Here is a 16,601-nt window from a genome sequence, read left to right on the forward strand (position 1 = left end):
GGGACATTTCTTTCATGATTTTTTTTCTCCAAAATTAGCAAATGAACAGTTCAACAACAACAAAAAGAAAGAAAAACTCCCATTATTTTTCACCTCTACCAGAACTCGTCCTTTCTCTTTAAAAAACAAATCTCATCCCCTGCACTGTATGCCATGCAAGTCATGTATAATTATGTAGAGTGCCTATGGATCAATAGCGATTTCAAATTAAAGGGGAAAGAGGGGACGCTCCCTTTAAGTTTGGCCAACTTTTGTTGTTGTGATTTATGCTTCCTTAGCGCTTAGCTAGGCTGTATCCAGACTTTGAGCCCCAAATTAACTTGTTGACGGCAAACTCCTTTTGGGTATAAACGTATAAAATTGGGGGGGGGGGGGTGGGTGAAAGAGTGGTTGGGTACCCGGACCCGCCGCCGCTAAAGACTGTAATTGGTACGATGAGGAAAACAGCTTTATAATGAGCGGTACAGGAACAAAACACTTCTCCGTTTCCTGTTATAATATCCTATATCAGCTTTGCAGTCATTTCCCATTTAGGCCTACTAAATTGCGGGTATATAAAATCAAAACCACAACAAACAAACTATCATGATAGAGTATTAATTTCCGTGTTTGATGAAGGAGAGCCTATAGCTTCTATTGCCAATGTTATCTCTGTTTTGTTCTCGAAAAGGACCTTCAAACTCAATGTATAATATGTAATGATGTCTACATCAACTCACATGTAGACATTCATCGAAACTGAAACATTTAATGACCAGTTTTTAAATTGATATTTACTGAACAGCCAATATAGCTTTATTCAGTGGGCTAGTTCTACCATCATTTCACATTCAAAATAACTAAGCGTGACTGCATGTTTTAATTTATCGCTTAATAACAAGAATCTTGGCTTAATTGAACATCAGTATAACGAATAATTTAAATAATTAATGTCGTTAAAATTGCAATATAATCAATTATTTTCATATAATTGCCACATATTGGGGGGGGGGGGCGGCGGATCATTTCCTTGTCATGCTAGTATTGTCAGTACTGTGTATGCAATAAGAATGACCATAGCGTAATCAAACATATAACAAAAGGAGGTATAAAAGCAAAAAATTATGTTCATTAATTTGTTCATTACTTTTGTATATACGACATATTTGGCTGACTTGAAATATTTGTGACGTCGAGCTAGCCTTTTGTGTCACGTGATTCAGTGTCAAGGACGAACATTTCCTACTTCGATTTCAAAATTCGTTGAAATAGTAAGGAAGCGCGGCGCGCTCCTCTCTCTCTCTCTCTCTCCATTTTGTTCAAAGTCATAACCTCTCCTTGACACAGGCAAGAAGAGCGCAGGAAGTTATCGCACAGATATCATACTTTACAAAATACTTTTCGTCCGAATTGATAGTTTGAGAGTTTAAAGGCGAAGCGGTTACACATCGATCAGTTATGACGCGAATTACCACTTTTCAAGCTGCAGGAATCCTAGGTGAGACACAAAACATTCCGTTTCTATTATAAATTTCGATATTACCCTATAGGATTTAGTAAGACCATTTGCTTCGAAATGTTGTTTCCGTCTTCTTATACACAGTAGTGTTTTCCCGTGATCGCTTTACATGTCCTTTATATTTCTTCACAATATTTTAATTCATTTGATATGTCTCTATAAAAAAAAAGAATCTTAAGACATTAATGTACCATACTGCGGAATTTTTATTAAAAAATTACCAAATTAACTTAGGATTTACTTAGACCATTTGATTCTAAATGCTATTTCCGTCTTCTTATACACAGTAGTGTTTTGCAATGAGATTATTTTCATATATGTTTTAAATGTTCTTTTAATTCAAAACATCTGGGTCTGTGTTGGTAAGCAGTCTACAAATGTGAAGAGGATGAAATAGTACTGAGCCAACCAGTCGTTTTGTAAATGTCGAGTTAGAAAAGTTGATGCCGCTGTGAAAATGCAGAATTAATTGGCTTTATCTTCAAGATGCAGATGGTCTTGATATACGGGGTGTCTAAAGAAAATGCAACGAATCCTGGATTTAGCTTATGCTGCAATGACAACTTTAAACCTTTAGGTCAGTCAGAAATCCCATGGCGTTTACAAAGCCGAACGCTTGTCTTATTATCAAGATATTTATGATTGGAAATCGAAACCAAATTTTGCGTTTGCCTATGGCACTGTTTTTTTATAACTTATACCAAATGTGTCCACAAATGGGTCCAAAATGAAATTATGTTTACTCACTTCAAACTTGTATTTTTAGGATCAGGACTAATCATACTTTTGAGAAATGCAAATTCTGGACCTTAATCTATCTCCTTATTTATTCACCAGATATGAATACTTTGAGTTTTTACAATTTTATTGTGAACTATAACATATCTAATAACTGTGATATAAAACTCAATTGCTATTAACTACACCTTTAAATATGTTGGGTCTTTAAGAATATGTTTCAGAGATTATTCATCCAAATTGTTGAGTTTCTATCTTGAAAAATACAGATTTTGTATCCCTTGAAAGTGAAAAATAGCTCTAAATTAAGGTTTTGACAATAGCAAGTCTTTATTTCAATAGGTAAAATGCTTTTTTCTTAGGTCAAACTTATTTTATTATAACAACTGATGATATAAGGTAAATACATGCCAAAAAATTGGGAACCAGTGCATTGCCTAATAATTTTCATATGGCACACCACTGATGTTTCGGACGTTACACACTGTTAACATTATAACTTTATTCAAGTTAATTGCTTTTCTTTAGGTATTATTGACCTCAGTTGCATTAATTGTTTGCAGAAAAATACTTCTGTAACATTAATGGAAAAAATTGTGCAGTTTTAATTAGTTTAGCACATACATGTATACCAAGTTTGTCTTCATCGACCACTCAATTTATGTAAGGTATATTATTCATTTCAAGAACGTGTACCGGTAGTTAAAAATGCTTATGTGATCTAACAGAGTGAAATATGAAGCTAATAGCAATTGTAGTCATCAAAACTCCTTAGAAAATTCACTTAGAAACATACTCTTTATTGCATGTTATGAACAACAGCGTGAAATGTATACTATGGTTTGTTTCGGATGTTACACGATGTTAACATTTCAATGAGATCATCAATTTCTACAAACTCTACAATGTAGATGTTTAATCAGCTTGCTATTGTTTTTTGCCTTCAACTATATAGTGTGTCATTCAACAATATCACTAACACATACATGTATGTAAGCACTGAAACATTGACAAATCTTTAAAAGAATAAAACTATAAAAAAGTACCCCCAGTCATGTAAGTACGGTAATAAGAATTAAGTGAATCCTAATGTATGTACATCTCGAGAATGAGACATTTTTGATGTATTTTAAAATTGTGTATGTTTTAGGTTATAATACTACTGTAGTAACAATCATCCTTTACCCCTATTTGTATTAGGAGGCTGTTTCAAACGACAATATGTTTTAATGCTCTTAAATAAGTATTTATTTATTTATTTAATTGATGACCGATTGATGAATGGACGGATTGATTGGTTGGTCGGTTGGTTGGTTGATAGATCTTAACTCTTGCTGTGCCTATATTACAGGTGACAAACAATATACAGTGTAGGTTAAACATGTACCGTATTTGCCGGCGATAAGGCCGCAGCAGCGCCGCACCCCCAACTTTGACATTTCGTAGAGGAAAAAAAAAAACAACAGACAGCCCATTTATATTTCACACTAGTGGAGGGTTGCGGTTCTAACAGATAATTCCTACACTCTTAAAACTAAAATGTTAAATCACCATTTAAAAGGGCCAAGGAGTGACAACTATTTCAAAATGGTAGATTAACACTTTTAACATGCTGGATCCAACCTTTATAGCGTTGGATCCAGCATATTCAAAGTGTTAATCTACCATTTTGAAAGAGTTGTCACTCCTCGGCCCTTTTAAATGGTGATTTAACATTTCAGTTTTAAGAGTGTAGCACTCTTAACACAGAGGCAGCCCAGCAGACATGTTGTAGGATTGATAACTACTAGGTAACTGACCAGGTTTTAATGTGTAAAAGCATTTCAACATTCTATGTAGCATTCCACATACATTCCATGCAAAGTAGAATAAATCAATAAATATTCATATAGTCCCATACAAGTATAAATCAACATCACAAAGTATTCTTGAAGATTCAAACATAAACAAAGGGTATATATTGAATATTCATAGTATATGTAAATTATATTACATAAGCTTGACTGCATCAGGTGAACATTGAAACCAATGAGAGAGAGAGATAGACAGATGAAAGGATGGTGGATGAAAAGGGTGAATATGAATGAGGGATGACCTATTAATATGAAAGGGATGAATCATGGATATGAAGGGGAATTTCAGAAGTTCAAAATAAATCCATACACTAGTTTATACATTTTGTATGTATGCATACATTTGAGGAAGATACTACATGTATATGTTTAGGATCATCAAATAAGGTATTACTGGTAATGCCCTTTTCTTTTTATACATGTATGTACTTTCTACACAGGTTAGTTACGTGTACTGAGTGCCCTTTTTGAAAGGTATTTTTAAATGAAAATCCATATTTCCCATAAATTTTTAGAAAAACATTTTAATTTGCTTGATTTTATCAACTTTATATACCTGTATCATACCCGTGTCATGTACATGTACACTGGGTATTGCTTTTTAAGTGGGTGATTTTGAGCTTTTGTAACCTACCAAATAGTTTAGATTGACCATACAATCTTTGGTTAAATGACATAATTTGGAACAACCTCTGTAAAAATGAAAACGTGATGATTTGCAAACACACAGCAATGTAAATAGCAAAAGGAGAGGTTGAACAATTGAAATTTGTTATTCTTACATCTATCTTTGCCCCTCATTTGAACTAGTTAAAGTATGAAAATGTCTGTTAACAGTTTAATGTAACATCCGAAACGTGCTACAGCATAACAGAAAGTGCTGTTAAAATGGCTGAATAATGTTTATGAGTCACTTTTATTGAGATTGTTTCTGATAAATTACAATTAAGGATATACTAAAGCAGCCAGGAATGCCTTGCACCACAAAGTGTGGCTTCAATATTTATGTTTTATAAGTCAATTTTGCAGAAAATTTAGATATTTTACGGAAAATTTGATTTTTTTTTGCATCATATTTCTTCATATTTTTATATTTAGATCTAAATGAAATTATCAATATAGGGTTTTTAACAGGAGTGTGCATTGTGAAATCGTAACTTGCACATATGATAGAAAATTAGTTGAAAAACTATGTGTTAACAATCAAATAGTGTAACGTCCGAAACACCCTTCTTGAGTTTACACAAAATTATTGGATTTGAAATACCTGATTTGTGTTTTGACTTGTGTTAAGACTTATAATAACTTATTTCATAATTATTTATTCACTCCAGATACCCTCAAATGTGGATTATCATCATTTATTTGGTATTTTTTGTTTCGGACGTTACATTTGTTTCGGACGTTACAACTGTTAACGGAAAATTGGTTTTAACTATAAAATAGTATTGTAATGATGTATTGCAAATTTCTTTTTTTGGTGGGTAGCCGCCATGAAATGTTTAAAAAATGTTACGAAAGATAGGTCCTGCAGTTCATATATTTTCTGCTACTTCAAATTGAAAGTTGTTTCGGACGTTACAAAATTGTTTACGGAAAATGAGACAACTTTTTCAAATTTTGAATAGATTTATAATATAAGCGCTACTACAATTAAATTATATTTTCTTTTAATTTAATGACTTGGGTAACTAATAAGCTTATTCAAACCATAAACAATCTCATTAAATGATTGTTCTAGTGGGTTAAATGAGGGCCTACATTGTTTACGGAAAATGTAACGTCCGAAACACAATTTTCAATTGTACTGTTCTATCAAAATACAGGAGTTAATTCATATTACTGTTAACTTTCTTTAAGATCCACCCATGCTCATTAATCATCAACGAAAAAAAAAACATATTGCTTGTGGGTATATATTTTTGTCGGCTCCAACCAAAAAGGTATGTCAATTTTGTTACAAAATTCCGTAAACAATTGGCTGTTCAGGGATATCTCATGCACATAAAGCAACGCTAAATTTTTTTCGTTAAGCTATGGGAGGTTAACCTAGGTCCATGTTACAAGAAAAAGTTGTAACTGATTTCTAATTCTCTATCTTTGTAAAGTTTCAGGCTGTCAAAGGGTCATTAAGCTATTTGGTCATAGTTTTTAAAAAAAAACAGTGCCTTAAACGATGCCTTTAAACGCGTGAGCGCGTTGCATAGCATTGTTGTGCAGTAACCGTATTCCTATGTCGCTTTTGCATTTTACGACAAGTCTTTCCATTGAAGTCATAATTCTAACTCATATTTTCTTGGTGACATCACCACTGAACATTTTAAATTGATATCGCATTCGTAAAATGTCGTGAATGACTTTGAAATATATATCTTAAAGATACAAAAAAACAAAAGGCAGTATTCCGAGAAGTTTTTGATGCAAAGAAAATTACTTACTTGTTACTATCTTCAATTTATTCATATTTAGATCTGTGGCGTGGGCAATTTACTTTAGGGGAAACGACCGAATATTGATTTTGATGCCCAGACCTGTGCATACATTTTTTTTCCGGATGGAAAATTATCTTGTGTGGAATAGGGAATAGCACTACCTATGTTATTTTCCCATGGCGTTATGGTTGACAGTGAGAAGGAAACAGATCACAAGCGGATAATAATTAAAGCTTCTTCTTTTGCTTTCCCTTTGTCCGTCTCTTTCCCATTTCTTGCTTTTGTCTCTGTTCCTGGCTATTCTGCAAACAAAGACTCTAGTGACACTCTACCACAATTCCAGAAGCCTTGATCAGAGCCTAGATCCACCAGTTTCTGTCTGTAATTAGCAGCTTAATTACAGAGTCTATTGTGGTCACACTTTACCACAATTCCAGAAGCCTTGATCAGAGCCTAGATCCACCAGTTTCTGTCTGCAATTAGCAGCTTAATTACAAAGTCTATTGTGGTCACAGTTTGCAGACGCTGACAAGAGTTTCAGTTTCAGTTTCAGTTTATTGTTTACAATATTTCACATTATACATATAATTATTACATTATAATACGTGTTTGTAATTCATAATCACAAACACGGAAATTAGATACATGTTGCAAATTTAGTTTTTAATCGAGTTATTTAGCAGCTTTTACAAGAAGACGAATATATATATTTATTTGATAGTGAAATATGACGAAACTTGATCAAAACAAAGCTTGTAAAGTAACGGTTCCGTACAAAATATGCTAAAGAAGGTCGTCGATATATGTGACACGGTGCGATGAGAAAGATATTTAAAATAATATTAATGTAAAATAAATAGATTGTAGGACGGAGTTTTAAATACTAAGGAAATTATATATTCAAATTATAAGAAATATATTTTTTTAAATACATATATAATCCTAGAAAACACGAGACAAAATCTTAAAGTAAACATACAGAAGCCATAACATATGCATGGGGGATTTCATTAAATTTCATTTACATAATATCAATTTACATATACACGTACCGTCTCTTTAGATTCTTAAAGACTAAAGTATTTTTTTGTCTGACTCTCTTACTCTCTATATTTCTCTTTTTACCTATCTCAATTCCTACTATAACCATCCCTGTACATATCTATCTATAAATCAATCTATCAATCTATATATCCATTTCATTTCCTCATTCTCTTTCTCTCTCTTGGCTCCAAAAGTGTTTTTTCTATTACCCTAATATTTCCCACAACAGATAAAAGTTTCCAGAATGCCATTAAATAAATTGTAATTTCGTAAGATCTTGATTATTACAATGTTTTAATTTCTGTTTTTATCTTTTGTTATTGATAGTGGCAGCAGTGATGTGCTTCTCTGAAGTATGTTATGCAAAGAAAACAACTACCACTGGACCTACAACAACGGCTGAAGCTACAAATAATGGACCTACAAGCAACATGACAACCACTGCGAGCAACATGACAACCACTGAACCTACCACTGCAAGTAACATGACAACCACGTTCAGCAACATGACGACCACGGTCAGCGACATGACAACCACTGCGAGCAACATGACAACCACTGCGAGCAACATGACAACCACTGAACCTACCATTACAAGCGACATGACAACCAGTGAAGCTACCACTGCAAGCGACATGACAACCACTACAAGCAACATGACAACCACTGGACCTACCACAACCACCGCAAGCAGCATGACAACCACCGCGAGCAACATGACAACCACTGCGAGCAAAATGACAACCACTGAACCTACCACTGCGAGCAACATGACAACCACTGAACATACCACTGCAAGCGACATGACAACCACTGCGAGCATCATGACAACCACTGAACCTACCACTGCGAGCAACATTACAACCAGTGAACCTACCAGTGCAAGCGACATGACAACCAGTGAACCTACCACTGCAAGCGACATGACAACCACTGCGAGCAACATGACAACCACTGAACCTACCACTGCGAGCAACATGACAACCAGTGAACCTACCACTGCAAGCGACATGACAACCAGTGAACCTACCACTGCAAGCGACATGACAACCACTGCAAGCGACATGACAACCACGGTCAGCAACATGACTACCACGAGTGGAACGACAAGCACCACCCCGTCAGGTAATTGTAGGCAATATTCACATTAAAGCCAGTGGGCCGTTAGTTTCCATGTGCGGAAGATCATAATTTGGCAATAATTTGGAAATACCATTAATGGGTGTACAATTTTCCAGACAGCAAACCCGTAAGCTAATCGAGAAGTGCCCCTCGTCTTTTGGGGGAGTCTTCTGGTGATCAATTCAAATAGATGAGGATTTTACCATATGTGGGAAAAGGCAGAGCATTGTTATAAAGCCCGTTGGTCAAAAAAATGAAAGATTATTCTTATGATTGGTACCTGTTATTGGATAAACTCTCGAACGGTGTCAAATTCCCCAATTCCCAACGATTTCAATGAGTCTTGAAAGATACTATGTTTGCAGCCAACATCAAATTCTGTACAACTTTGCAGGAATTATGAAAATGTAATGTATGTCCTATCTGTGGAATTTAAACGTAAGCAGTGTCCTTATATTCAAATTATGCAAGGAAACCCGTTTACTTGCTAGACTTCACTGTCAGGCACTATTGAGTGACTGACTGGCCAAAATTAAACTGATTGAATCTTTGTGCAGCACAAAACGTACGACCATTCGGTAAAGTGGTCTGAAAATCAGACTATTACTTACTGACTTGGGAGCACTTGATTCGATTTGACAACTAATTGTCGTCGTTTTCCCACTTAAAGACATTTTCAAGACCCCCTTTTTTAGGGAAGTTCAAAATTATTATTATCTTTCAAATGCCGTTGAAATTTAACCGTTTCATTTTTTGGGCCTGCAAATGGGACATGGTACCTTTAAAGTCTGGTTGTTGGTATGAATTGCAAATGTTTCCCCCTTTTTTAAAGTCGTTGTAAGGTAACGGGATAAAAATTACCTGAAAACATGTTTTGTGTATAGCTAGAATGTATAATTACATCAAACCCCTAAACTTTACCTGATATTCAAAGGAGCAATGAAGGAAATAAAAACGAGGACTCGGGTTCAGTGCCAGCGCGTTATGGTCCTTTGACTAGTCTGCACATAAGACCCATTATTTGCTGAAGATGTGTTTAAACTTGCTTTAATTATCTCTTCGAAGAAGAAATATTTGAGATTCATATTTTGAATATATCATAGCGACTAGGAACCCCTTTAATACATATGTTTGTTGTTGATGTGGTAATTGTTGTTGTTGTAGTTTTTTATGTTGGTTTTGTTTATAGATGCCCTTTAAGCTTAACTTTAAAGTTTCCATTTATATTAGGGACATATAGGATTTTCGTCCGATTCATCGTCAAGTTTGCTCAAACGTGCGGTTCACTATATGTGTGCGTGTGTGTGTATCGCGTGCCATGTTTCTTATCAACCATTATAAACAGTTTTCTCAAATTGAGTTAAGAATAAAAGGAATACCCAACGTATATCTTTTGATGTATACTCTAGCTTCACGATGAATCAATATTGTAAAACCAAATAGTATGCCATGTGATATAAATGTGATATTCATGTTATAACGCTGATTTAAAAAAAATGCATATTAACCCAAGAATTTGAAGAGAAGCGACCGGAACAAGAATAATTCTGGCAGCGTACTAATATTTCAGTATATATTACTGCAAACAAATTCTTAACCTTATGATTTCAACTTCCATGTGTGCAGTAGAAAAAATCATAACGACGTTACATGGACATCATCATGCCCTTTATCCCAACAAAAAGTCCTGAAATGACCCTTTAATTTTCACAGTGAAATCAAGAGGAACAACATCAGCCCCAAAAGCCCGATGGGAAGTGAAGGACAAGGACGGCAAACTGTGTATGCTCATGGACTTCAATGGAACTATAACTGACGTAGGTTTGATATATCACTTATCTTTTCTTATAATTTTAGCAAGTTTATCTATATCATAAACATCATATCAACACTGCTTTGATAATTGGTGAAAATGTTGTAGTGTTTGACGTACATCAAACACCAGTGGCGTAACTGGGGGAGCGGCCGGGGCACAAGACTACGAATAAAATGGCAAAAAAGGGAAACAAAAACTTTAAAAAATTAATGGCAACGGAACACCAGGATCTTGTGCTCTCAGATGTAAATTTCCGAAAGTGTTTTTATTTACTTAAAAGAACTGAATGGTAAATTGTACTAAACTCCAACACTAGAAGTCGTTCATGCTCAATACACTGTCTGCTATAGCATGAGCACCATGACAAGTAAACTTGGAGCAATAAAGAACCCCATTTTATAGCCTTCGTACCGTACCCCTATAGCTGTTTGTGTCTGGACAAATAGCTGGATTTTTATTTTTTTCCTTGCTTCTTACACATTTATCTGTGTAGGCTATATAATATATATCAATCAAACAGTTTATACCATTGTTGGTAGTTTTGAACATTCGATATAAATATTAATTGACATGTTTCCGAAGGAAAAGTATAGTTTTTTAACAAAGGCTTCTGTTGATGATTTTAAAAAGCTTGCCAGTGGTTTGTCTGACGTAGCAACAAAATGAATGGCATCCATAGATATGCCATTATGCATAGGAGGTGAATCACTTGGGTAGGCCCTAGAGAAATATGCATAGGCCTACATTGGTAAATAGGCTGAGTGTATTCTCAGCCTCAACCACAATTAAAGTTTTCCTGCGAAAAAGAATACCATATGATTATAACAACCTTGTCACAATCTTAATGGACATTAATTTACTTGCAGCTCGCTAATGACGTGACTGAACAGATACCACCTTATGCGTCGACATCGAAATCCAACTGCAGCTCATCTTCTTATTCAGCATTTGTCTTAAAGTTTGGGAAGTGGGGAATTGTCCTGAACTTCACCACTAGAGGGGGCTCGTTCAAGCTCCAAACAATATCTGCGCGCACAAGCATCTCAACAAGTAAGTTGATAGGGCCAATAATTATCATTGGTTCGTTTTGATTTGATCAACTAAATCTTGCCAAAAATATACACAAAATAGAAATACAATATGCATTAAATGTATTTTGATAACATAAAGAAACAAACAAACAAAACAAAGGCACAATGCTACACTGTAAAAAAAAAAAAAAAGTAACGCGTAAACACAAGTACGTACAACTTGCTAGGCCGTCTTTTTCCAAATGTATTAATTTATTGAATTTTCTCTATAGAAAAAAAGAAGAATATAGGGTCTAAAAAGGAAATAAGCAGAAGGAAAGGGGATGGAAAGAGAAAGAATCCTTAAAAATAGTCATTTATGACATGAAATTGTATATATATATATAAATAATTCATAAAATAGTGTGAGGCAAAAATAGTCAACTGTGACTGATTGCCAAACAAAATCAAATCAAGAAGAAGAAGTTAATTGCTCTATTTTTTTTCCCCAGCGTCACGTTTCTCATCCGTGACCACAGACTTCTTTGATGTGCCTCTTGGCGACTATTACACCTGCAGTCACTTCAGCTACAGTCTTGGTTCCTTTCATCTCAACCTGACCAACCCTTCGCTCCAGCCTTTCGTCCAGAGAACCGAAGGAGGGGACAACTTGGGACAACGTAAGGGAGTAATCATTTTATTTTTCCGACACACAGATAATTAAGCCCGAATTTCTATGGGTTGATTACAGATTAAGAAGTTAGAAGAAAATAAACATGATATAGAATATCATAAAACCGTCTTAAAAATAATATTTCCACCTGTGTTCCATAGAATGAACCGTCGGTGCATAATTAAAAGAATAATGATTACGCATTGTGTATGCATTGTTATTTTTATCTCAATCTCTCACCAGCATATGTTTGTCGAAACAGTCACACCGGTATCATCGTCGGGGTCGTCATCGCGGTCATCGTGATCATAGCAGTCATCGTGGTGACGTTCTGCGTGGTGAAACGGCGAAGAAACACGTCTTCTCCTCCCTATGCTCGGGTTTAGTCAGGGGTGTGCATGATGAATCATTGGCCCTGCGTTTCATACTTCCATAATAATCGTATAAAAGATAATCATGTAACTTATTGTAAGACTAGTATTTGTCTTTTTCTAGTCTTTAACATTGTATGATTTAGAAACGTTACATACACACACATATATTATAGATAGATAGATAGATGTTTGGTTGTTGGTGACTCTGTACGTGACGCATCCCGCGAGACCCCCTCCCACTTGCTCTGCCATGTCCACTATCTTCAATAAACTACTAAATCAATCAATCAATTAATAAGTACTAGAAATCCGTTGTCCCTTTGCTAAATCGAGCTTATTCTGTGCAGTCTGTCCCCCAAATATATTAAGCAAATATTAATCGACTACGAGGGTAATGGTGCAAACTATCATCGCCTCGGTGATCTCAGGGCTACTATCTTCCCGAGCCGCAAGGCGAGGGAAGATGGTAGCCACGAGATCACCGAGGCGATGATAGTTTGTATCCATTGCCCGAGTAAAGGAGGTTAATATTTGTTTTATATCCCACATCGGCGATAAGGTCTATTCAAAGTGAATTTTACATAATAATAAAAACTGATTCTGCAGACAGTTTAGCTTCAGCTAGATTTTACAAAGCGCAACATGCATACATGTAATACAGTCGATGCGCGCTCATTTGACATTGACATTGACTTTGACATTTTCGCGTAATCTAATTTGCTATGCGTATTCAATGGGCACGGGTGGGCAAGTGGGGTAGCAGCAAAAAATTACTTTACAATAAGTACTATCTCAGGTAGATAGTACTTATCTATACCTTTTTCGTGCTCTGTACAATCGCAATGCAAACAACTATACATGAGGGATATAAATATTGATAGACTTAATTGTGCTTATGCAAGATGTTCACCTGAAATAGTTCGGCACATAATTACTATACAAAAATGCAAAAATCGAAAAAAGCTTTTATTTATTCATTTCATTTTTAGTGGCAAAGCGTCATTTGTATTAAACTATTTACCTAATGTGAGGTGGTTTTAGGTAATTTGATGTCTTTGAAGAACTAATTTTCTAAAAAAATTGTCTGTTTTTAAATACTAAATTTCCCTTTCCTCTTTGGCCTTGAGAGTATGTGTGTGTGTAATTGGGTTTTTACAGATGTGTATCAATCAGATATTGTTATTTACGTCTGGGGACCGACCTTTAACTTTACCATCCGAAAGACGTGACTCACCTTCGAACCGGGGTCGCCTGAGTCAGTTTGTAGGCGAAGACAGAGAGCTGGCCGAGTGAACGTGGTGCTAGACCAACTCATATTGCCCTCTCTAAAAAAAAAGACTGCCTTAGTCTTTTACATTACATTGTATATAATTATCGCCTTTACATCAGTGTTCTATATACGTATTTGTCAACACTTCTTAGTCACGACAGCCTATTTTTTAAATAATATTTTAAAGGTATAGACCAGTTTTGGAACCCTCCCCCCCCCCCCCTTAAAAAAAAAGAAATGGAAGCTCGTATTGCCAATCATGACTTTGTCAAAGAATACTTTTCGACTATTACATGATGACATAAAATTTTGCCGGTAAACCGCCTATAATTGATAGGCCTACATTTAATTATCATATCCATCCGGCCTGTACAGATATCGCTAATGCACTTCAACATTGAACATTTAGGCATATATTTCTGCTGTTTTGTTATTGCGAATTTAGGTTGAAGTATTGCCATCTAAACCTTTTGAAGGCAATATTTAAACACTGTTGATTAGATATTTTGCACCCAAAACCCTTGAACCGCAATTTTACCACTTCTGGTCTTAACCTTTAAGTATTTTAGAAATGAAGTTGACGTTATTTCAAAAGAAATCTGCAAAATGACTAAAATTCTAAAAAAAAAAAATGCTGTATTTTATAGTCTAATTTTGAGCAGCAGATTAACTAGGCCGGAAGGTTTACCCCTTACGCCTTTAGAGTGGGAACATTTAAAGTGAAATGGACACACATACATACTCTCTGTCTCTTTCGCTATAATTATGTACTTTTTCTATCACTCATATCTCTATGTTGTTCTTCTTTTTTGCTGTACACTGCATCAAGGACGTAGATCTGAATAACCCAAAGCTTCTTTCGATAATCGTTCGATGCGCACTAATTCTTACAACAGATTTCATGTTGATCTTTTCTTACGGTGCTGAATTAATATTCCATATTACATTCCAGATTCCTATAAAACATCCAACACTGTAAATATAACTCCCGTATACTCGTGTAAGTATATTGTCATTTTCATTTTCAGCATCATCATTAAAATCAACATCATCATTAAAATCAACATCATCATTGAAATCAACATCATCATTGAAATCAACATCATCATTGAAATCAACATCATCATTGAAATCAACATCATCCATCATTGAAATCAACATCATCACTAGTTCCATCATCAACATCATCAATCATCAATCATCATCACCATCACCATGTTTACATTTTTACATGTTTATATCAACCCCCACCCCTCTCACAACCCGGGCTATCATGCGCTATCAAGCAATTGCTTATTATAATAGCCCTAACTTTCTTAATAAATAATTCTTGCAACGGTATTGTGTTATCATGTTTATTTTTTGAAATGACATTATAGTATTAATATAGATATATTGTAAACACGATCAAAAAAACTAGTTATATTTTGTATATGTTGTATTGCTGAAATGTAATTTGATTTGTATCTTGCAGAAGAAAATAAATTCAATTCAATTTCAAAATTATCACGTTGTCCCCACGTTACTGATTCACATAATAGTACATTATTATAAAGAGCATTTTCGAGCAATCTATCTCCGTATAATTATTATCTCACGTTCCTTTTCCTGTTACTTCATCTCTCCCCTCGCTCTCACTTCTTGTTGTGCCATTCGATTGGAGGGTGGCACGTTCCCCCCCCCCCCCCCTCCTCCGTAGCTAGGCCATTGATGATACATTACGTAAACCGAACATGTTTTCAATGGGACATACAATAGGGCGTTGAAATCGCCCTTGAGTTGATTTTTCAAATATAGTTGCGATCGTATTCGATCATCGTATTGCAATCATAACTTTTAAAATGTAGAGAATGGGGAAACTCCCGCCACGCCACCCCCTCCACTCGGTGTTATTTAGGATACGCGTATGCTTGTTCCCTCCCTTTGAAAGCACCCCCCCCCCCCCCATCCATCTCAGGACTGCCATCATTTCTGAACCCTCCTTTCGCGGGCTTTTCCTGCCTTGGAGACCCCCTAAATCCGGAACACATCTCAATGTACCTCCCCTGTCTATGATATTCAAGATATTTTATAATCCCCTTATCAAATTTCTCAGGAGTCCAAGAGAGAGAGAGAAAAAAAAACTTCGTAATATTTTATAACCCCCTTTTTAAATTTCTCAGGGATCCAAAGAGAGAGAGAGAGAGAGAGAGAGAGTGAGAGAGGGAGAGAGAGAGAAATAGAGAGAGAGAGAGAGAGAGAGAGAGAAAGAGGGAAAGAGAGATGACACCCCTCTTTTTAAAAAAATCCACGGGTGAACAGTCAAATACACCCCCTTTTTTTTTACAATATTCCCGGGCCGGACTTAAATTGCGACCCGAAAATACCACTTTACCGGAGATTTTGGTAGACGAATGCGATCCCTTCGACCTCGGAGTTGGGGATCGAGGGGGCGGGGGGAGGGGGGTGGCGGGAGGAAATTACACATGAGTTGGTTATAGATTGAAAAGAACGGAGAAAGAGAGAGAATTATTAAAAATAGAGCGAGAAGGAGGAAGGAAGACAGAGAGAGAGAGAGAGAGAGAGGGACAAAAATGTCGGTTGTCAAGAGGGTGAAGCTGTTACAAAGGTATTGTATTAAAAATGTTTTTTTGCAGTTTACAACATTTCTGGAAAATCAAATTAATATATTTTCGTTATATATCTGACACTATTTTGGAAAAGCTTTTAACATCACAATTTAAACAAAATAATAACCTGACTTTTTTTTCTTTAATTCGTCGATTAGTCTT

At 35.5% G+C, this 16,601-nt stretch overlaps 1 protein-coding gene across 1 annotated transcript; it reads left to right on the top strand.

The window, feature by feature from the left end:
• The first annotated feature begins 1,253 nt into the window (after positions 1 to 1,253).
• On the top strand, positions 1,254 to 13,107 carry LOC115918176 (cell wall protein DAN4-like). The gene is made up of 6 exons (XM_030981911.1): positions 1,254 to 1,477; positions 7,893 to 8,690; positions 10,401 to 10,504; positions 11,370 to 11,553; positions 12,026 to 12,193; positions 12,430 to 13,107. Exons 1-6 carry the CDS (start codon positions 1,438 to 1,440, stop codon positions 12,570 to 12,572), a joined length of 1,437 nt encoding a protein of 478 aa, XP_030837771.1. The 5' UTR covers positions 1,254 to 1,437; the 3' UTR covers positions 12,573 to 13,107.
• Positions 13,108 to 16,601: the final 3,494 nt, after the last annotated feature.

Source organism: Strongylocentrotus purpuratus, unplaced genomic scaffold, assembly GCF_000002235.5.
Source record: "Strongylocentrotus purpuratus isolate Spur 01 unplaced genomic scaffold, Spur_5.0 spur5_scaffold_12, whole genome shotgun sequence".
In the NCBI taxonomy this organism is placed as follows: Eukaryota; Metazoa; Echinodermata; class Echinoidea; order Camarodonta; family Strongylocentrotidae; genus Strongylocentrotus; species Strongylocentrotus purpuratus.

Excerpts from the sequence above, each read along its gene's own strand:
- LOC115918176 (XM_030981911.1), top strand. The coding sequence starts at position 1,438 with ATGACGCGAATTACCACTTTTCAAGCTGCAGGAATCCTAG. Across the intron at positions 8,691-10,400 it reads GACAAGCACCACCCCGTCAG|TGAAATCAAGAGGAACAACA; the intron begins GTAATTGTAGGC and ends TAATTTTCACAG. Across the intron at positions 10,505-11,369 it reads TCAATGGAACTATAACTGAC|CTCGCTAATGACGTGACTGA; the intron begins GTAGGTTTGATA and ends ATTTACTTGCAG.